Genomic DNA, 22,946 nt, shown 5'->3' with positions numbered 1-22,946 from the left:
GATATCCCTCCAGCAGTGTGTCATCGGAGATAAGCCCGCATAGCCCCGCATACCCATGCAGACCCCCCCCCACCGCACACGCACACAAACCATACACGCACACATGTCGGAGCATGCGCAGTTAAAAAAAACGGAATCCATTGCCGGATTTTTCGACAAAAAAAGTTCCTATGTCCGTTGTCTCTGTCCGATGGGCAAAGAATTTCTGACGGATCCATTGAACGACGAATGAAACGTGCGGCAATCCGTCGCTAATACAAGTCAATAAGGAAAAAAAACGGATCCAGCGGCATCAGACGCTCGATTCGTTTTATCAAAATTCGACGGATTGCGACAGATGGAAAAAAACTGATGTGTGAAAGGGGCCTAAAGGAGTTGTTCTGAAGGTGGTGACCACTGACCAATTCTCTGTTCTCATCCTTTTTGGCAGTGGGTCAGTAATGGTGTGAGGAGGCATTTCTTTGGAGGGCCGCACAGTCCTCCATGTACTAGCCAGAGGTACCTTGACTGTTATTAGGTACCGGGATGAGATCCTCAAACCTATTGTGAGACCATATACAGGTGAAGTGTGTCAGCAGTTCCTTCATGATGAAGGCATTGATGCTATGGACTGGCCTGTCCGTTCTCCAGACATGAATCCAATGGAGCACATTTGGGACATCGTGTATCATTTCACCGACCAACACCACATTACACCACTGACTGTCCAGGAGTTGACTGATGCTTTAATCCAGGTCTGGGAGGAGATCCCTCAAGACCTCATCAGGACCATGCCCAGGCTTTGTAGGGAGGTCATACAGTCACATGGAGATCACACACACACTACTGAGCATCATTTCCTTGTCTTGAGGCATTTCCACTGAAGTTGGAAAAGCCTGTAATTTCATTTTACACTTTGATTTTGAGTATCATTCCAAATCCCTTACCTCCGTGGGATATTAATTTTGATTTACAGTGATCATTTTTATGTTTTATTGTTCTCAATGCATTCCACTATGTAATGAATAAAGATTTGCAACAGGAATATTTAATTCAGTGATGTCTAGGATGTGGTATTTTAGTGTTCTCTTTTTTAGAGCAGTGTATATAGCTGGTGAAATAAGTATTGAACATGTCACCAATTAGACATCTATAAATTAAGTTATGTGAAATAATGAGAAATGATACAGGGAAAAAGTATTCAAGAGAGGTGCAAAAAGTCATAGACAGTTATAGATTTCAATCTATCAGTAATTAGAAAGCAATCCTGCCACTTAGTGAAAAATAATATCAGCTGGTTGGTGCCACACAAGAAATATCTCTTGATGGGTAAAACCAATGGGCTATCTCAAGACCTTTGCAACCTTATTGTTTTAAACATACTGATGGCATTTGTTACAGAAGAATTTCTAAACTACTGGAAGTAACAGTGAGCTCTGTAGTGGTGATAATCCAGAAGTGGAAAGAACATAATTTCACCATAAATCGGCAATGACCAGGTGATCCCCGCAAAATTTCAGGTAGAGTAGTGAAAAGAATTATCAGAAGAGTTGTACAAGAGCCAAGGACCCCCTGTGGAGAGCTATAGAAGCAACTTGAATCAGCAGGTACAATTGTTTCAAAGAAAACTATAAGTAATGCACTCAACCTCCATGACCTGTATGCACGCCCACCACACAAGACACCTTTGCTGAATAAAAAGCATGGTTAGGCGCATTTAAAGTTTGTTCAACCGCATTTAGACAAGCCTGTGAAATACTGGGAGAATATATAGTCTGGTGACGTTTGGAGGTGGGAACATCATGGTGTGGGGCTGTTTTTCAGCATATGGCACTGGCAAACGTCATACAATTGAAGGATGAATATACCGATACATTCTTGATAAAAAAAATCTGCTGCCATCAGGTTGATGATGATGAAATGAGCGTGGACAATTCAGTAAGACAATGATACTAAACACACAACCAAGATACCTGAATACAAGAGAAAATGTATGGAAGGAACTAAATAAAGCTCAGCGTTCACAGAAAGCCTAAGGGACCTTCAAGCTGTGAAGAGTGTTTGTGTGGAAGAGTGGGCCAAAATCACACCTGAGCAATGAATGCGACTAGTTTCTCCATACAGTAGGTGTCTTGAAGCTTCATCGCCAACAAAGGGTTTTGTATGAAGTATTAAATACATTTCAGTAAGCGTGTTCAATACATTTTCCCTGTGTCATTTCTCATTATTACACATAACCTGATTTATGGAGATCTATGGTTTGATTCCTTTCCTGTGTGGATTGGATGAGTTGTTACTGACCTCTGGTGAGAATTTCATGCCAGCAGCACCTTTAGAAATATATTTACTTAGAAATTTGGTGACGTGTTAAATACTTATTTAACGGCTGATTGTGTGTGTGTGTGTTTTTTTTTTTTAAGGATGTCTAAATATATGTAATATCCACCCTACACCCAAGTAGCAGTTTTTTTTGTGAATGAATTTGAGGCAGTTTCCGTGCAAGAAAAGACAGTGAATGCTACTTGTAGATTGTGTGCAGATCTGCAGCAGAAGTCTAGGGATTCTCATTCCATTGCCTGATAGGATTTTTTTTTATCTGTGCTGTTCTTTTCTTTATAGATTTGCAGCCCCTGCTTTCATGTGCTATTATATTTATAGTCCTCTAGTTGTGGAATATAGAAATAGAGAGCAGAACTGTTGATGCACACTATGGGACATGGTGCAGATATCAGAGTAGACAGCACAACGCTTGTTAAACAATATATGTTTATGCATGTATGTGCATACTTCCATCCTAGTGTGAAGGGGTTAATGTTGCAGTGTGCAGGAACTCACCTTACCACAGCTCATAATAACTGTTTATTTCACAACCTTAATTGCTTTTCACCTATTAAATGATTCAACATGATTTGTGTCTGTGCCACGGGGGACTGTGCTGCACCACGGCTCTATTCACAGACAGGGACGTATTAGTGCAGAACTCACTGATTGATAGCTTTTTTTAATGCGTAAAGTAGTAAATTCAAGTGTAAAACAAAATGCATTTATCCAAACAAAGCATCTGTCATTCAACGCAGATGACTTCTCTTTACCGGGAGTATGACCCTCACTGTAGGGAGCCCGCCATGGGTGGAACAAGATAATTATATGTTTATTTCACGGCTGGAAGCAAATTCTGATGCATTAAACCAAGAGATGTAGAAAATGATCGGGGTGGGGGTTGTCATGACAAGATTTACATTGGCTGCAAAAGTTTATAACCACATGGTGAAGTTTAAGGCCACGTTCAAATGTCTTGAAGACGACGTACATTTTCTATCTGTGTATTTCATGGATAAAACATGCCCATTGTAGTCTATGGGGCGCTTTACATGTCCGTGTTATTTGGTGGACCAAGTGATCTGTAATTATTGATCAAGTCTGTGGGTCCTTGAAAATCACTGACATCACATGTATGACGTCGGTGTACTGTCTGTGATTAACATTGCAGTGGATTGGAGACGCTTTGTCATTTATCGAAACGTGAAGATCACTGATGAAACTGATGGTTAAACTGACATGGACCAAACACTGATGAAAACCACTGATGACACTTGTACTCTTTTTTTTGTGCAGGAGAAAAATCTTTGACGTCTGAATGAGACCTTATACTGGAAATAGTGATTTTGAGGTGTTGAATCAGTAATTAAAGGATCTCCTGAACCTAAAGTGCTGGACAGTCTGAAACATAACAAAATGCGTGTACAGGTAGCATGGAGGCAGATATATTTCGGGAGGTAAATCCACATCCTGTCCTGTATCACAATCCCATGCTCCTCTCTTGTGTTCCCAGGTGCAGTTAGTGGGTCTACCCTACCACTGCTAACCTGGCTCGTATGAAGCTTGCGTGACCAGAAACACCCTCATTCTGCTCTTTGTAGCTGCAGAAGCCCTGCCCCTCTGTTGGTCAAAATGATGCAAATTTTTGGGATAGAAGGATGCTCACTTTCTGTGTTTTATATTTGAAACAAATTTCCCAAAAATCTTTTAAAATTATATTTTTTCCCCGCAATACTTTTTTTTCCTACCCCATTAAGTGGGTGTATACATGTACAGATCGATGTTATTGTATACAAACCCAGCAGCTCAGAAGTATTTCAAATGGTGTTAAACAGGATTAGTCATCATCAGCTTTTCCCAGTGTTAGGCTTCTTTTACACTTGCCGTTTTTTTGCGGCCCCATTTCTATGGGGCAGTAAAAACGGGCCGCAAAAATTCAGCGGAGCCCCGTGAGGGCCGTATTTACTGCCGTGAAAAAATATCGAGCCTGCTCGATATTTTTCATGGCTTACGGATACGGCCCCCATTGAAAATCAATGGGGCCGTAAAAACAACGGAAGCTTGCCCAGTGTTGTTGATTTTGTGGTACACCATGAAGACCATATTTGCGGAATGCTGTTTTTTTTTTTTTCAATTTTAATTACAACTAGCTGAAGAGCCCGGCGCTGCCCGGGCACAGTAACTATGAAAATGAACATTTTATTTACAATGATTTAGTCTGTTCAATTACTTTTGGTCCCTTTAAAAACAGGGTGGCACATGTTAAGGAGCTGAAACTCCTAAACCCTTCATCCAATTTTAATGTGGATACCCTCAAATGAAAGCTGAAAGTCTGAACTTCAGCTGCATCTGAATTGTTTTGTTTAAAATTCATTGTGGTAATGTCTAGAGCCAAAATTAGAAAAATGTCTCTGTCCAAATATATATGGACCTAACTGTATAATGATTATTTTTATATATATATATATATATATATATATATATATATATATATATATATATAGAGCTGAGTGTATAGCCCTGCCCCCTCCGCATAGCCACATTCACTATAATATCCCACATCATCCCGTCAGCCAGAGCTACCGAACTACTACCCCTAATATCCCACATCATCCCGTCATCCAGAGCTACTGGACTACTACCCCTAATATCCCACTTCGTCCCATCAGCCAGAGCCATCGGACTACTAATATCCCACATCATCCCGTCAGCCAGATCCACCGGACTACTACCACAAATATCCCACATCATCCCCTCAGCCTGGGGTCAGAACCAGAGCACTGAGTGGATTTGCCTTGACTTCCATACCAATGATCCCTTTAATAGAAACCTGGGGTGAGAATCAAAGCGCTGAGGGATTTACCCTAACTTCCATACCGGAGATCCCTTTAAGAGAGGCCTGGGGTCAGTACCAAAGCGAACAGTGGATTTGCCCTGACTTCCATACCAATGATCCCTTTAAGAGAGGCCTGGGGTCAGTATCAGAGCGCTGGATGGATTTGCTCTGACTTCCATACCAATGATCCCTTTAAGAGGGAAGCTGTGCCTATAGGATGGAGGCTGTGTGATGTGTATATGGGCACGGAAGGGGTGATTCATTTCTGTCATGTGCTCTCTGCTACCTTTTGGGGGGCAGACAATGGCTGGGAGTTTATGTTTCCGGGGATGCTAGATTTCTCCCACCATGTCAGTGTCTCCTGAGGTGTTTTCTGGAGAGGGAAAACTTGTTCATAGCAACCAATCACAGATCAGCTTCTTTTAAACAGCTCTGGTGAAATGAAAGATGCTTAGTGATTGGTTGGTGATACACACATACATACATTCAGTTTTATATATAGAGATTTCCTTTTTTTTTTTCTACTTTTCAAAAGTATTCCAAACCAGAAAAACGGCGATCCGAGAAGATTTTTGCTGCCCGTTTTTGCGGAAGACCGTGAAAATTACGGCAATACGACCCGCAAAAACGGGCAGCAAAAATCACGGCAAGTGTAAAAGAAGCCTTAGGGTGCAGGCTGAGGAAGCGTGAGTCTCACAGGGCACATTGAGTCCTTGTCGGATGTGCTATTCCAGAGCAAGTAACTGTGATGTCACTGAAGACTTCTGTACCTGTGGATAATCTTCACACCCTCGAGGCCACTTCCCTTGTATCATTGCTTGTTTGGTTTTTTCTGGATGTAATAAATAATTCATATTCATAGTACTGAGTTATGTCTGAGTCTTGTATAACTAAGGGTAATGCTGCTTATGTGTCTGCTGCCTTTATAATGACCCATGATTAGACCGTGGCTAATGACATGAACAGGTGGAACCAGTTTTTGTTGAGGGTTACAGGTTTAGGAACACGGAATGAAATTTCCAGACTTTCTAAAATCAATCATAACTAACTTTCCTTTTTTTTGCATTGTTCCGTAAATTGTTTACTTCGCATGGAAAGCTTTCTGATCTCGTGTGGGCCTTTATTATATGTACCTACCGTATATAATTGGAGGAGACAAGGAGGCCGTACTGTCTGTACCTAGATAATTTACATTAAGCGGCAAGGAGGCAGTTCTTATCTGGACCAGCAGCATTTGTAGGGAGAGAGCAAAGCAGTGCTATCTGTACCTTCACAATTAACTTATAGGGAGATGGAGAGGCAGTACCATTTGTGCCTATTTTACAGTGTGGCAGTACAGTCTAGCTATAGGAGGAAATATAGCATTTTCTGTATCTGCGTTATGTAGTAGAAATGACAGGGAGCTAGTACTAGCTATACCTTTATTAAGTATAGAAAGATGTGGAGACAGTACATATCTGTGTCATCATATTTAACAGGGAGAAAAAAGGTAGTGCTAACTGTGCCTAATTTACAGGAAAGATGGAGAGGAATTATTGTCTGTGCCTGCTTCATTTGTAGGAAGATATGGAAAGGAAGTAGTATCTGTACCTATATAATTTACTGTGAGAAACATGGAGATAGGGATACTTGTACCTACCTGATTTACAGTGAGAGACAGGGAAGAAGTACTATCTGTGCCTATATCATTTACAGAAAGAGACAGGGATGCAGTGCTTTCTGTGCCTACACTATTAATAGGGAGAGACAGGCAGTACTATCTGTATCGGCATTATTTACATAAAGAGACGAGTACTTTCTGCACCTACGTTTTTGATAGGGAGAGACCGGGAGGAAGTGCTATCTATATCTATATAATTTACAGGAAGAGACAAGGATGCAGTACTTTCTGTGCCTAGAGTATTGATAGGGAGAGACAGGCAGTACTTTCTCTATTGGCATTATTTACAGGAGGAGACAGGGATGCAGTACTTTCTGTGCTTATACTATTGATATGGAGACAGTCAGTACTATCTGTACTGGCATTATTTACAGGAAGAGACAGTGATCTAGTACTTTCTGTGCCTATATTATTGATATGGAGAGACAGGCAGTACTATCTGTACTGGCATTATTTACAGGAAGAGACAGTGATCTAGTACTTTCTGTGCCTATATTATTGATATGGAGAGACAGGCAGTACTATCTGTACAGGCATTATTTACAGGAAGAGACAGGGATCCAGTACTTTCTGTGCCTACATTAAGGCAGTACTATCTGTACCTATATAATTTATTGTGAGAGACATGGAGACAGTGCTACTTGTACCTACATGATTGACAGAGAGGCAGTACTATCTGTGTCTCCATTACTGACAAGGAGACAGAGGTAGGCAGTGCTATATGTACCTACATTATTTACAGGGAGAGGCAGAGAGACAGTACTTTATGCGCCTACATTATTGATAGGGGTATTCAGGCAGTACTGTCCGTATCAGCGTTATTTACAGGAGAGGACAGGGAGGCAGTACTTTCTGAGCCTATATTGTTGACAGGGACACAGAGGTAGGCAGTACTATCTATACCTGCATTATATACAGCAGGGGTGGGGAATCTTTTTTTCTTCCAAGGGCCATTTGAATATTTATACCACCCTTCGGGGGCCGCCCAAACTCCGCCCACAAAGTAGATCCTGACTCTGGCACTGGTTTCAGGACGTAATCTTTCATTGCATGCCCTTTAGTGTTCAGTAGTGGACACTGCCTGTGTGTGCTCACAGAGCAGAAAGAAATGAATGAGCTGGTGGCAATCAAAATGCAACTCCCTGCCAAAGCACTGTGGTCCCCGAGAATCTGCCTTGGGGCCGGATAAAAGGTCATCGAGGGCCGTAAATGGCCCTGGGGCCGGAGGTTCCCCACCCCTGATTTACAGGAAGAGACAAGAAGACAGTACTTTCTGTGCCTATATTATTGACAGAGAGAGAGAACTTTGTGTTTCTGAAGTGCAAGTGCAGAATCCAGTGTTTGTGGATGGAGTAGACAACAGAGAAGAAAGGTTGGCCGCAGTTAATTTTGTAGCCTTGATAAGATACCGATTTTGATTTCTCGGGTGTTTAATAATACTTGTTTTATTAGTTTTCGTACGACCGGGTCTTCTGCCCACAAACAAGATCCTTACAGGATCCTTTTCTTTAGTGCTCCGGTTCCGCCCTGCGGTTTCCCTAGCAGCAACGTGTCCTATGTCTTCCAAGGGTCTATAAGCAGACTTTGGCCTCTGTTCAGGAATTCCCAATTATCTCCGGGCAATCTCAGCTTCCAGTGTGCACGGAACAAGTCTGCTTCTGTCTACCACATCTGGAAAATGTTACACTGGGGCGTGCTGGCTGTCGTCACAGGGAGACTGACAAGCCCCTACCCCCACCAACCCACCATCGCTTTAACCCTTTTATTGAAATAAAATGCTATATATTTTAGTAAAATTCAGAAAATGTGTCCTATTTATACCTTAAATGTAACAAAAGTGCGCAATACCTCAAATCTTAAAATTTGAGAGTCCTCAGTAGTTGATACCCTTATAATAGCTATCTGAATCGATGGTAACAAACACCATGTTTTGAGTTGGCCATCAAAAGGTATCAACCCCTAAGGACTAGAGGTTTACTGCATCTATATGGCAAGTGATCAAGCAATACACAATTATGGTGCAAAGGTGTTTCGTCTTTTGCCGTCACAGATTATTGATAATTTGCAGTTTCTTTCCATTTTAATATATCTGTGTCTGGGAAAGCTGAGTGATAATTGCTGCAATGAATGTCACCTAGCTTTCCAGCGTCCTGAACAGCAGTTCTGCGCAGCTAATCCACGGCATAGTACACTACGAGCATCATGGATGTGAGTTTATGAAATCCAACGCTGCAGATTTGCCATATATACACTAGGACAATTTATGCTGAAATCTGCTGCCAATCCACTGGATTTACCCTGCAAAATGTAAACAATTTGGTGTTTTTTGTTTCCTGCTGTGGATTGGCTGCAGTCTTTATTCTGCAGAAATTCCGTAGTAGAAATGTCCCGTTTAGACCGGTGCCACAGGCTGCTGCCGATACTCCGAACATTGCCCACTTTGCATCGTTTTGCAGCATAAACTGGTGGTAGGTTTAATTTCTGCAGCATCGGCTAATTTTTGCCCTGTGGATATTCTGTGCAGCGTGTGCATGAGATTCAGAAGTCCTAAAAAGCAAATAATAAACCCACCCACGTTGCTCCTACTGTAATCCGCGGCGGATTTTCCATCCCTGTTATTCTTGTGTGCACATGCCCCAACTGTTAAGAACTGCAGCTGTAATGCTTGCACTTTTACTGATGATTTTTGTCTTTTTTTTGTCTTTTCTTTTAGAGGGAAAGTTCTGTGACTATCCTACCATTGTATCGTACAACGGTAGGCATGTGTGTTTTCTATGTTCTGTATGTTTTGTATATTTCTATGAGGCCAAGCTGCACGCAGGACGCACCCCGTGTTTGCATACATGTATATGTGACTGGTGTTAAGTGATTGTTTTCATCTTGTTTTGTCATGTTTTTGCCCGCACCATATGAGTGTTTTCCTTTATTTTTCTCTAGTTTTTTTCCATTACTGGCCGTCTCTGCTTTTCCGCTGATTAACACCCTCTTCTCACATCTCCGTCTGCCCAGTCTGTGTCTGCTTTTCTCCGATTTTCTCATTCGCCTACAGTTTGTTTCTCCACTTATTTTTTTTTTTCCTTTATATTTGCCCTGTGGGATTTTAGCCATAACTGGTGCAGAAAAGACAGCAGGGCTCCGGATGCGGAGAAGGGCCGCGGACGACACCTCGGCCAGCCCGCCTGGAGTGCTTGTCCCTTAGCTAAAGCATAGAGAATGTTGCTCAACCACATATTTGTAAGCGAGGACCTGAGGGGGTGAAGCAGTCACAACTACCCCATGATGGGAGCACGTGTTGGAAACTACGGCGAGCAAAACATCAAACGGCAAAGCATAGATGTTTAATGCATTAAATATGAAAGGTCAGAGCCACTATCGGGACATCTTCCCTGGCCGCGGCCTGTTTCATCCTGCTGTGTTTTACAAACTGATTACTACAGCAAATGGAACTTGGAGAGAGATTAAAAACCTCGGCTTATTTGCATGTTTCTTTTCCCAGAATTCCCCATGGCGATGGGGAAGGAGGGGGAATGAGCAAGATGATCCGGCACATTTTTGCACCTGTGTTTGCTGTTTGATGTCTTCACATTTTTGCCAACTTTCTAAAATTGGACGGTTGCTTGGTGACCAGACTGTTTTCGATGACGAAGCTAAGGTGGCAGCCGTTTTTAGCTTAGCAACTGCCAAAAATGTCTGCAACATATGACAAAGCAATGTGCAGCCGACTGGGAATGTTATTTTGCTGAAGACAAATGCATAAAAAAGCTTCAATAATTAAAGAATAATTACAACTCCTATCAATACTGGCAAGAATGGAAAAAGAATTGTTTATATATCAACTACCGAAAACCGTTTATAAAACTGATTTTCCTAAATTCCTTACTCCAAGTATCAGTCACATATTCTCTTAACATGCCTTGTCCTTTATATAAAAGAATATAACTATAGTAATACTGCAATATGCACAGTAATATAACTACTATAATACTGCTCCTATGTACAAGAATATAACTACTATAATACTGCTCCTATGTACAAGAATATAACTACTATAATACTGCCCTCTATGTACAAGAATATAACTACTATAATACTACCCCCTATGTACAAGAATATAGCTACTATAATACTGTCCCCTATGTACAAGAGTATAACTACTATAATACTGCCTCTATGTACAAGAATATAGCTACTATAATACTGCTCCCTATGTACAAGAATATAACTACTATAATACTGCCCCCTATAAGAATATAACTACTATAATACTGCCCCCAATGTGCAAGAATACAACTACTATAATACTTTTCCGATGTACAAGAATATAACTACTATAATACTTTTCTTATGTACAGGAATATAACTACTACAATACTGCTCCCATATACAAGAATATAGCTACTATTATACTGCCCCCTATGTACAAGAATATAACTACTATTATACTGCTCCTATGTACGAGAATATCACTACTATAATACTGCTCCCTCCTATGTTCAAGAATATAACTACTATAATACTGCTCCTGTGTACAAAAATATCACTACTATAATATTGCTCCTATGTACAAGAATATAACTATTATAATACTGCCCACTATGTACAAGAATATAACTACTATAATACTGCCCCCTATGTACAAGAATATAACTACTATAATACTGTTCTTATGTACAGGAATATAACTACTATAATACTGCCCCCTATGTACAAGAATATAACTACTATAATACTGCCCCCTATGTACAAGAATATAACTACTATAATACTGCCCCCTATGTACAAGAATATCACTACTATAATACTTCTCCTATGTACAAGAATATAACTACTATAATACTGCTCCTGTGTACAAGAATATAACTACTATAATACTTCTCCTGTACAAGAATATAACTACTATAATACTGCTCACTATGTACAAGAATATAACTACTATAATACTGCCCCCATGTACAAGAATATAACTACTACAATGTTGCCCCTATGTACAAGAATATAACTACTATAATACTGCCCCTATGTACAAGAATATAACTACTATAATACTGCTCCTATGTACAAGAATATAACTACTATAATACTGGTTCCTATGTACGATATAACTACTATAATACTTCCGCCTATGTATAAGAATATAACTACTATGTTACTGCCCCTATGTACAAGAATATAACTACTATAATACTGCCTCCTATGTACAAGAATATAACTACTATAATACTGTCCCTATGTACAAGAATATAACTACTATAATACTGCTCCTATGTACAAGAATATATCTACTATAATACTGGTTCCTATGTACGATATAACTACTATAATACTGCCGCCTATGTATAAGAATATAACTACTATGTTACTGCCCCTATGTACAAGAATATAACTACTATAATACTGCCTCCTATGTACAAGAATATAACTACTATAATACTGCTCCTATGTACAAGAATATAACTACTATAATACTGTTCCTATGTACAAGAATATATCTACTGTAATACTGGTTCCTATGTACAATATACAGTTGTGGCCAAAAGTATTGCCACCCCTGCAATTTTGTCAGATAATACTGTTTCTTCCTGAAAATGATTGCAAACACAAATTCTTTGGTATTATTATCTTTATTTAATTTGTCTTAAATGAAAAAACACAAAAAGAATTGTCCTAAAGCCAAGTTGGATATAATTCCACACCAAACATAACAAAGAGGGTGGACAAAAGTATTGACACTGTTCGAAAAATCATGTGATGCTTCTCTAATTTGTGTAATTAACAGCACCTGTAACTTACCTGTGGCACCTAACAGGTGTTGGCAATAACTAAATCACACTTGCAGCCAGTTGACATGGATTAAAGTTGACTCAACCTCTGTCCTGTGTCCTTGTGTGTACCACATTGAGCATGGAGAAAGGAAAGAAGACCAAAGAACTGTCTGAGGACTTGAGAAACCAAATTGTGAGGAAGCATGAGCAATCTCAAGGCTTCAAGTCCATCTCCAAAGACCTGAATGTTCCTGTGTCTACCGTGCGCAGTGTCATCAAGAAGTTTAAAGTCCATGGCACTGTGGCTAACCTCCCTAGATGTGGACGGAAAAGAAAAATTGACAAGAGATTTCAACGCAAGATTGTGCGGCTGTTGGATAAAGAACCCCGACTAACATCCAAACAAGTTCAAGCTGTCCTGCAGTCCGAGGGTACAACAGTGTCAACCCGTACTATCTGTCGGCGTCTGAATGAAAAGGGACTGTATGGTTGGAGACCCAGGAAGACCCCACTTCTTACCCCGAGACATAAAAAAGCCAGGCTGGAGTTTGCCAAAACTTACCTGAAAAAGCCTAACACGTTTTGGAAGAATGTTCTCTGGTCAGATGAGACAAAAGTAGAGCTTTTTGGGCAAAGGCATCAACATAGAGTTTACAGGAGAAAAAAAAAGGCATTCAAAGAAAAAAACACGGTCCCTACAGTCAAACATGGCGGAGGTTCCCTGATGTTTTGGGGTTGCTTTTCTGCCTCTGGCACTGGACTGCTTGACTGTGTGCATGGCATTATGAAGTCTGAAGACTACAAACAAATTTTGCAGCATAATGTAGGGCCCAGTGTGAGAAAGCTGGGTCTCCCTCAGAGGTCATGGGTCTTCCAGCAGGACAATGACCCAAAACACACTTCAAAAAGCAGTAGAAAATTGTTTGAGAGAAAGCACTGGAGACTTCTAAGGTGGCCAGCATTGAGTCCAGACCTGAATCCCATAGAACACCTGTGGAGAGATCTAAAAATGGCAGTTTGGAGAAGGCACCCTTCAAATATCAGGGACCTGGAGCAGTTTGCCAAAGAAGAATGGTCTAAAATTCCAGCAGAGCATTGTAAGAAGCTCATTGATGGTTACCAGAAGCGGTTGGTCGCAGTTATTTTGGCTAAAGGTTGTGCAACCAAGTATTAGGCTGAGGGTGCCAATACTTTTGTCTGGCCCATTTTTGGAGTTTTGTGTGAAATGATCAATGTTTTGCTTTTTGCTTCATTCTCTTTTGTGTTTTTTCATTTAAGACAAATTAAATGAAGATAATAATACCAAAGAATTTGTGTTTGCAATCATTTTCAGGAAGAAACTGAGTATTATCTGACAAAATTGCAGGGGTGTCAATACTTTTGGCCACAACTGTACCTACTATAATACTGCCCCGATGTTCAACAATATAACTACTATAATACTACCTTGATGTACAAGAGTATAACTACTATAATACTGCCCCCATGTACAAGAATATAACTACTATAATACTGCCCCTATATACAAGAATATAACTACTATAATACTGCCCCTATGTACAATTATATAACTACTATAATACTGCTCCCTATGTACAAGAATATAACTACTATAATACTGCCCCTATATACAAGAATATAACTACTATAATACTCCTCCTATGTACAAGAATATAACTACTATAATACTGCCCCTATGTACAATAGTATAACTACTATAATACTGCCCCCTATGTACAAGAATATAACTACTATAATACTGCCCCTATATACAAGAATATAACTACTATAATACTGCCCCTATATACAAGAATATAACTACTATAATACTGCCCCCTATGTACAAGAATATAACTACTATAATACTGCCCCTATATACAAGAATATAACTACTATAATACTGCCCCCTATGTACAAGAATATAACTACTATAATACTGCCCCTATATACAAGAATATAACTACTATAATACTGCTGCCATGTACAAGAATATAACTACTATAATACTGCCCCCTATGACAGGGCTGTGGAGTCGGTAAGCCAAACCTGCGACTCCGACTCCGACTCCTCAATTTCCCTTACACCGACTCCAACTCCGACTCCGACTCCACGACTCCGACTCCGACACATATTGCTTATATTTAAGTGAAAAATTTATTGTAGTACAATGTGAACCTCAGACATTTAATCATTTTTATGATCCAATAATCAAGATATTTAGATAGAACAGAATATATATTGGTGTACTACCCGGTTTTCATTCTTTTTGGTACAGATACGATATGGATAGACAGATATGGATAAATGGATAGATAGAGCAGATTTCTAATCTGCTTTTGCTATTGAAAACATTATCTATGAGCTCAAAAACCTTTCAGGTGATGCGGTTTTTTAAAAAGATGATCAGCTTTTGCAGCGGAAAAACGTATCCTCAAAAAACACAGGAAAAACGCTGTGTGTGAATGTAGCCTTAGATCAGGAATAGAACAGCCATTTATAGGACATTTCATAACTTTCCCAAACTCCTATTAAAAAATATTCAGCACATCCTGCATTGAATTACTGTACCCAATTTATTATATATTTTAGGAGTCGGAGTCGGTCCATTTTATACCGACTCCGACTCCGACTCCACGAAAATGAGCACCGACTCCACGACTCCGACTCCACAGCCCTGCCTATGTACAAGAATATAACTACTATAATACTGCCCCCTATGTACAAGAATATAACTACTATAATACTGCCCCCTATGTACAAGAATATAACTACTATAATACTGCCCACTATGTACAAGAATATAACTACTATAATACTGCCCACTATGTACAAGAATATAACTACTATAATACTTCTCCTATGTACAAGAATATAACTACTATAATACTGCCCCTATGTACAAGAATATAACTACTATAATACTGCCCCATGTACAAGAATATAACTACTATAATACTGCCCACTATGTGCAAGAATATAACTACTATAATACTGCCCCTATATACAAGAATATAACTACTATAATACTACCTCCTATGTATTTTTCAATTAACATGATGCAAAGTGAATGAACAAAAGAGAAATCTAAAACCCATCAATATTTGGTGACTGCCCTTTGCCTTCAATAATTCTTCCAAAAACATTCGCACAAAGTAAAAGGATTTTGTAGGATTATAGTCGAGTGTATGAGTAACCAATTATACCAAACGGATGATAGTGATCATCAATTTCATATTCATATTAAAACATAATCATTAACTAAAACAGAAGCAGGCTGCGTAAGAGGCCTAAAACTGGGTCAGGAACAGCTAAATTACTACAAAGGTGAGATTGTGGAAGACAGTTTCATGTCACAGGCTATTCACCATGATGATACTGAGCTCTGTAAGAAGGTAGTTATACCACATCAGCAAGATCTCTCCCAGGCAAACTGGGGTTTCAAAATGTGAAAACACCAAGAAATGGCCAACCACCGCTTCTACAGTCATTCTACAGTCCTCATTGTTGCCCAAGGAAGCTTAGTGAAGCAGATGAAAGGTACATCATGCTTACTTCACTTTGAAACCAGAAAATGTTCAGAAGTACTGTCAGCTCAGAACTGGCAGTAATGAATAGGACCCAACTACTGAGCAGTCTGGTCCAAAGTCATTTTCTTGAAAGAATTGCGCCCAAATAAACACTTCTTCGATATGAAAACAAATCCAAGTAACTCAATTGTGCACAAAACATTGGGACAGGGGGGCAGTATAATGGCAGCAGGTACTCTCGACTGATGAGTCAAAATGTGAAATGTTTGGGCTGTTACAGAAAGCTGTTTGTTTTCACTGAAGGGTTGGAGCGTGCTAAAATAATGTGGGTAATGTGGGTCTGCAGGAATGGTGCAGCACGGTGTAAGTTCTGGCAGGTTTTGGGCTGTCTATCCTCAAATGGAGCTGAGATTTGGTTAGGATTAATGGTGTCCTCAATGCAGAGAAATCCAGTCAGTCACTTTCCCATCATTGAATACCATTAAGGAGGCATTTGACTGGCTTCAAATTTATTCTGCAGCTGGACAACAACTCCAGACATCCAGCCAATGTCATGCCTCTGTTTTGTACTGTGTAATCGCTGTGTCTGACTGTACAGGAACATGGTCTGATCATATCATATCTCCTGGGCAGTGAAGCAAGAAAAAGAGTATACAGATTTTACAACACTGGATCACAGCTGATTCTTTCTATGAGGTAAAACGTTTCCCTGGCTGTTTTTAAATATGTTTTACTTCACACAAAGCAGCATATGCGACCTCATGCTATAATGCCACAATCACGCCTATCCTCAAAAAGCCATCTCTCAACCCAACCGCTATGTCCAGCTCTCGCCCCATATCCCTGCTCCCATTCGCTTCAGAACAACTTGAGCAGCATGTTCACTCTGAATTTTTCTCCCACTTCTTATGTAAGTCGCTCTTCGACAACCTACAATCCGGCTTCCATGCCCACCATTCCACTGAAACTGCCGTGACCAAAATTACTAACAACTTATTTCGAGCCAAAGCTAACAGACAATTCTATATACTCCTTCTTGACCTGTCGTCTGTCTTCCACACTGTTGCCCACTGCCTCCGACTACAGATCCTCTCTTAATTTCTTCCTTTGACGTCTAAGACCTTGCCCTATCCTGGATCTCCTCATACCTTACCTCCGCACATTTAGCGTCTCCTAGTCCCTCTAGGACCCCTACTCTTCTCAATCAATACCCTTGGCCTTGGGACAACTTATAAAGTCCTATGGCTCCCAGTACCATCTACAGTATATGCTGATGACACTCATATCTACCTCTCTGGCACAGATGTCACCTCTCTACTGTACAGAATACTGGAATGTTTGTAAATCCCTTCATTGGTTTCCAATTTCCCAGGGTATCCAGTTCAAACCAGGGCTGTGGAGTCGGTAAGCCAAACCTGCGACTCTGACTCCTCAATTTCCCTTCCACCGACTCCGACTCCAACATATATTGCTTTTATTTCAGTGAAAAATTTATTGTACAATGTGAACATCAGACATTTAATCATTTTTATGATACAATAATCAAGATATTTAGATAGAATAGGCTATATATTTATTGAAATACAACTTTAGAACACAAAAAACTGTAATAAATTGTAAATGTGAAATACACTATGTAATATCGATTATATATATATATTTTGTATGTATATACAGTGTGTATATATATATTTATATATTGTATGTGTATATATACTGTGTGTGTGTGTGTGTGTGTGTGTGTATATATACAGTGGAGCAAAAAAGTATTTAGTCAGTCAGCAATAGTGCAAGTTCCACCACTTAAAAAGATGAGAGGCGTCTGTAATTTACATCATAGGTAGACCTCAACTATGGGAGACAAACTGAGAAAAAAAAATCCAGAAAATCACATTGTCTGTTTTTTTTTTCATTTTATTTGCATATTATGGTGGAAAATAAGTATTTGGTCAGAAACAAAATTTCATCTCAATACTTTGTGATATATCCTTTGTTGGCAATGACAGAGGTTAAACGTTTTCTGTAAGTCTTCACAAGGTTGCCACACACTGTTGTTGGTATGTTGGCCCATTCCTCCATGCAGATCTCCTCTAGAGCAGTGATGTTTTTGGCTTTTCGCTTGGCAACACGGACTTTCAACTCCCTCCAAAGGTTTTCTATAGGGTTGAGATCTGGAGACTGGCTAGGCCACTCCAGGACCTTGAAATGCTTCTTACGAAGCCACTCCTTCGTTGCCCTGGCGGTGTGCTTTGGATCATTGTCATGTTGAAAGACCCAGCCACGTTTCATCATCAATGCCCTTGCTGATGGAAGGAGGTTTGCACTCAAAATCTCACGATACATGGCCCCAATCATTCTTTCATGTACCCGGATCAGTCGTCCTGGCCCCTTTGCAGAGAAACAGCCCCAAAGCATGATGTTTCCACCACCATGCTTTACAGTAGGTATGGTGTTTGATGGATGCAACTCAGTATTCTTTTTCCTCCAAACACAACAAGTTGTGTTTCTACCAAACAGTTCCAGTTTGGTTTCATCAGACCATAGGACATTCTCCCAAAACTCCTCTGGATCATCCAAATGCTCTCTAGCAAACTTCAGACGGGCCCGGACATGTACAGGCTTAAGCAGTGGGACACATCTGGCACTGCAGGATCTGAGTCCATGGTGGCGTAGTGTGTTACTTATGGTAGGCCTTGTTACATTGGTCCCAGCTCTCTGCAGTTCATACACTAGGTCCCCCCGCGTGGTTCTGGGATTTTTGCTCACCGTTCTTGTGATCATTCTGACCCCACGGGGTGGGATTTTGCGTGGAGCACCAGATCGAGGGAGATTATCAGTGGTCTTGTATGTCTTCCATTTTCTAATTATTGCTCCCACAGTTGATTTCTTCACTCCAAGCTGGTTGGCTATTGCAGATTCAGTCTTCCCAGCCTGGTGCAGGGCTACAATTTTGTTTCTGGTGTCCTTTGACAGCTCTTTGGTCTTCACCATAGTGGAGTTTGGAGTCAGACTGTTTGAGGGTGTGCACAGGTGTCTTTTTATACTGATAACAAGTTTAAACAGGTGCCATTACTACAGGTAATGAGTGGAGGAAAGAGGAGACTCTTAAGAAGTTACAGGTCTGTGAGAGCCAGAAATCTTGATTGCTTGTTTCTGACCAAATACTTATTTTCCACCATAATATGCAAATAAAATGAAAAAAAAACAGACAATGTGATTTTCTGGATTTTTTTTTCTCAGTTTGTCTCCCATAGTTGAGGTCTACCTATGATGTAAATTACAGACGCCTCTCAACTTTTTAAGTGGTGGAACTTGCACTATTGCTGACTGACTAAATACTTTTTTGCCCCACTGTATATATATATATATATGTGTGTGTGTGTGTATATATATATATATATATATATATATATATATATATATATATAACTATGTAATAAACTATGTGAGGGGCAAAAAACAGTTTTCAACAAAAACATACTAAGTAACTTTGTGCAGTCTATGAATTTGTTCTAAGAAATAGAATTGCCTCCATCAGATCCTCCTTCATTGACGATCTCAAATCTGACCTAATAATTTTAAGGCCAGAGAACAACCTCTCTACACTAACTTGGGTTGGAGACAAAGCCGTAACCACATGGGCAACATGTCTAACAATTTCTGGGTATAAAGGAATTGCCTCATGCACAGTCAGTTTTGATGAACAGTTGAATTTTTCTATTTCTTTGAGAGCAAGTGAAACATTTTGCTGAAATATGGGTAATCTGCTTGCTATAGGAGACGGAGTGAAATCTTTTTCCTTGCGGCAACGCTTTGCCTGCTCCATATCATCCAAATACTTGTCAAAATCAAACTCCTCATCTGATGAGGATGAAGATATGGTAGCAGTAGCACTGTCAGGACCCGAGTCCTCTTGCACCTGGCAGTCCTCCTGTAGGCCACTCTTCCTAACTGCTACCTCAGTCATAGCTTCTTTTCCTTTAGTTAGCTGTTGATCATCAAGCAGTATACGATGACTTGGGTCCACATAAACAGCTGACAGAAAAATTTTATTTTCCAATCGCTGTCTCTCTCTCCGTTTAATTGAAGCAGAAATGCCATCTACGATTAAACCTCCTCTTTGGGACAGGCAAAATAGCAAGTTCTTCCACTCCCTTATGAAAATGCCAGGAGTTAAATCCTCAGATTGTAATTTTTTTGTCATGGTAAGGCTGGTTTCACATTTGCGCTTTTGTGCGCAGCGCATCGTGCGCACCCGTGCGCATGCGCACTGCGCACCTATGTTTAACATGACGTGCGCATGTTTTTGCGCACACTTGCGTTTTCGTGCGCATGCGTTTTTTTGTCTTTTGCGCCAGGTGCGCCAGACGCAACATGTTGGATTTTTTGGTGCGCCCTGTCTCGGCAAAAAAACGCATGCGCACGCTTGCGCACGGAATGCGCAAAAACAACACATTGAAGTCTATGGTAACGCATGCGTGCGCATGGTCTTGCGCACGGTTGCGTTTTTTTACGCATGCGTTTTTGAGTGAAACAAGTCTAGAATGTTCTCTAGACAATGGAAAAAACGTCACACTTAAAAACGCATGCGCATAAAAAACGCCAACGCATGCAAAAAACGCATGTAAAACGCAAACAACGCTGCGTTTTTTTTACACATCAGCGTGCGCATGACGTTAAAAAAACGCGCGTTTGTTTTGCGTTTTTCTTTGCGTTTTTTATGCGCCCGATGCGCTGCGCAAAAAAACGCTAATGTGAAACTAGCCTAAATGGGTGATTAATCAATTCCTTCAAATCAGCCACCTGTGTCCATTGACCTTCATTTAGGGTTACCTGAGGGTTCGCCATAACTATAAGAAACGGTTTTAGTTCAAGCAATCGCTCAATCATTAAATAAGTGCTGCCCCACCTAATGGCTTGATCAACAATTGCCCCTTTCCCAGCACGTCTCTTCAAGATGGGATCAATTTTAGGGATTCTGGCGGCAATAACCAATTTCCTCACTATTCCAATCAGATTTCCAGCATGTCCCTCTTGCAGACTATCTCTTATTGTCAGCTGCAGTGTGTGCACAACTTTCTCACTTTCTCCAGCTCGGGGCCCAGGAATCGGATCCTGTGCAGGGCAGGCACCCCTCCTCTCTCTGGTGAAGACGGCAGAAGACAGGACAGAGGAGGGGAGATTGCCCCCTGCAGTCTGGAGCCAGTGCAGGACGGGAGCACTGCAGCATACAAGTGAGTTTTGATAGGTGCGTGCCCCTGCTTCTGCGGGGGGGGCAGCTGCCCCTCCTGCCCCTCGCTTGCTACGGCCATGATTCACACACAGTGTTTTTGCGGATCCGTTTTTTGCAGTAAAATGCAGTGACTCTGGGCATCCCAGCAAAGTCAATGGGTTTCAAGATATGACATTCAGACACATTGTTTTGTGAGGATCCGTTTTTGGGCTGAATGAGCATGTCAGTTTGTGTGGCATTTTTCTAATCTGCTTTTGCTATTGAAAACATTATCTATGAGCTCAAAAACCTTTCAGGTGATGCGGTTTTTTAAAAAGCTGATCTGCTTTTGCAGCTGAAAAACGTGTCCTCAAAAAACGCAGCAAAAATCCTGTGTGTGAATGTAGCCTTAGATCAGGAATAGAACATTTCATAACTTTCCCAAATTCCTATAAAAAAATATTCAGCACATTCTGCATTGAACTACTGTACCCAATTTATTATATATTTTAGGAGTCGGAGTCGGTCCATTTTATTCCGACTCCACCAAAATGAGCACCGACTCCACGACTCTGACTCCACAGCCCTGGTTCAAACCACTAATACTAACCTACAAAGCTATCCATATCTTGTCTCCTCTCTGAACTAATCTCCCAAAATCTTTCCTCAGGTAATCTCCGGTTCTCCCAAGACCTCCTTCTCTCCTTCACACTTATTCATTCTTCACCCAATCGCCTCCAAAACTTCTCCTGAATATCCTCATCCTCTGAAATTCTATGCCCCAACAAGTCCGATTAGCCACTGCATTCATATCTTTAAGACGGAACCTGAAAACCCACCTCTTTAAGAAAGTTTACAATCTGCCACATCAACACCACCGGAGCCACTGCAACCCCCCAACCTACTGTCTCCTTCCCCATCATCCTGTAGAATGTAAGCCCGCAAGTGCAGGGTCTTCTTCCCTCTGTACCAGTATTAGTGTAAGTGATACTTGTATTTTGTATGTAACCCCTCATTTACAGCACCATGAAATCAATGATGCTATATAAATAAATAATAATGTCTGTATACTCTTTGCGGCCTACCCTGCCCCATGAGCTGTTGTATGATTGGTACACAGGAGGGGAACATTTATAAAATTATCTCAGCATAGGAACATTTTTTTATGTGATTTATCTTACGTTCATTCACTTTACATTCTGTTAATTTATAAAATACACAATTAACACAATTTTTCAGCTATAAAACCGCTCCTATGTACAAGAATATAACTACTTTAATACTACCCATGTGTACTAAAATATATCTACTATAATACTGCCCCCTATGGACAAGAATACAACTTCTATAATACTACTCCTATGTACAAGAATATAACTACTATAATACTGGCCTTATGCACCAAAGATAACTACTGTAAAACTGCCCCCTATGTACAGGAATATAACTACTATAATACTGCCCCTATGTACAAGAATATAACTACTATAATACTGCTCCTATATACAAGAATATAACTACTATAATACAGCTCCTATGTACAAGAATGACTACTATAATACAGCCTCCTATGTACAAGAATATAACTGCTATAATACTGTCCCCTATGTACAAGAATATAACTACTATAATACTGCCCCTATGTACAAGA

General features: G+C 40.3%; 1 protein-coding gene across 4 annotated transcripts in view; it reads left to right on the top strand.

Moving 5' to 3' along the window:
- RXRA (retinoid X receptor alpha) overlaps window positions 1-22,946 on the top strand; it is a 276,687-nt gene that overhangs the window by 95,996 nt on the left and 157,745 nt on the right. For 3 of the 4 annotated variants that reach the window (XM_073559470.1, XM_073559471.1, XM_073559474.1), the window contains exon 2: window positions 9,508-9,549. The exons of the other annotated variant lie outside the window; for it this stretch is intronic. In XM_073559470.1, the coding sequence (XP_073415571.1) occupies window positions 9,508-9,549 (42 nt within the window). The remainder of the gene's footprint in view (window positions 1-9,507; window positions 9,550-22,946) is intronic. 4 annotated transcript variants of the gene reach the window in all.

This window comes from Dendrobates tinctorius, unplaced genomic scaffold (assembly GCF_039654945.1).
Source record: "Dendrobates tinctorius isolate UK_male_01 unplaced genomic scaffold, ASM3965494v1 ptg000013l, whole genome shotgun sequence".
Taxonomy (NCBI): Eukaryota; Metazoa; Chordata; class Amphibia; order Anura; family Dendrobatidae; genus Dendrobates; species Dendrobates tinctorius.
Note: the sequence above shows the minus strand (reverse complement) of the source record. Positions and strands in the feature narration are given on the sequence as shown.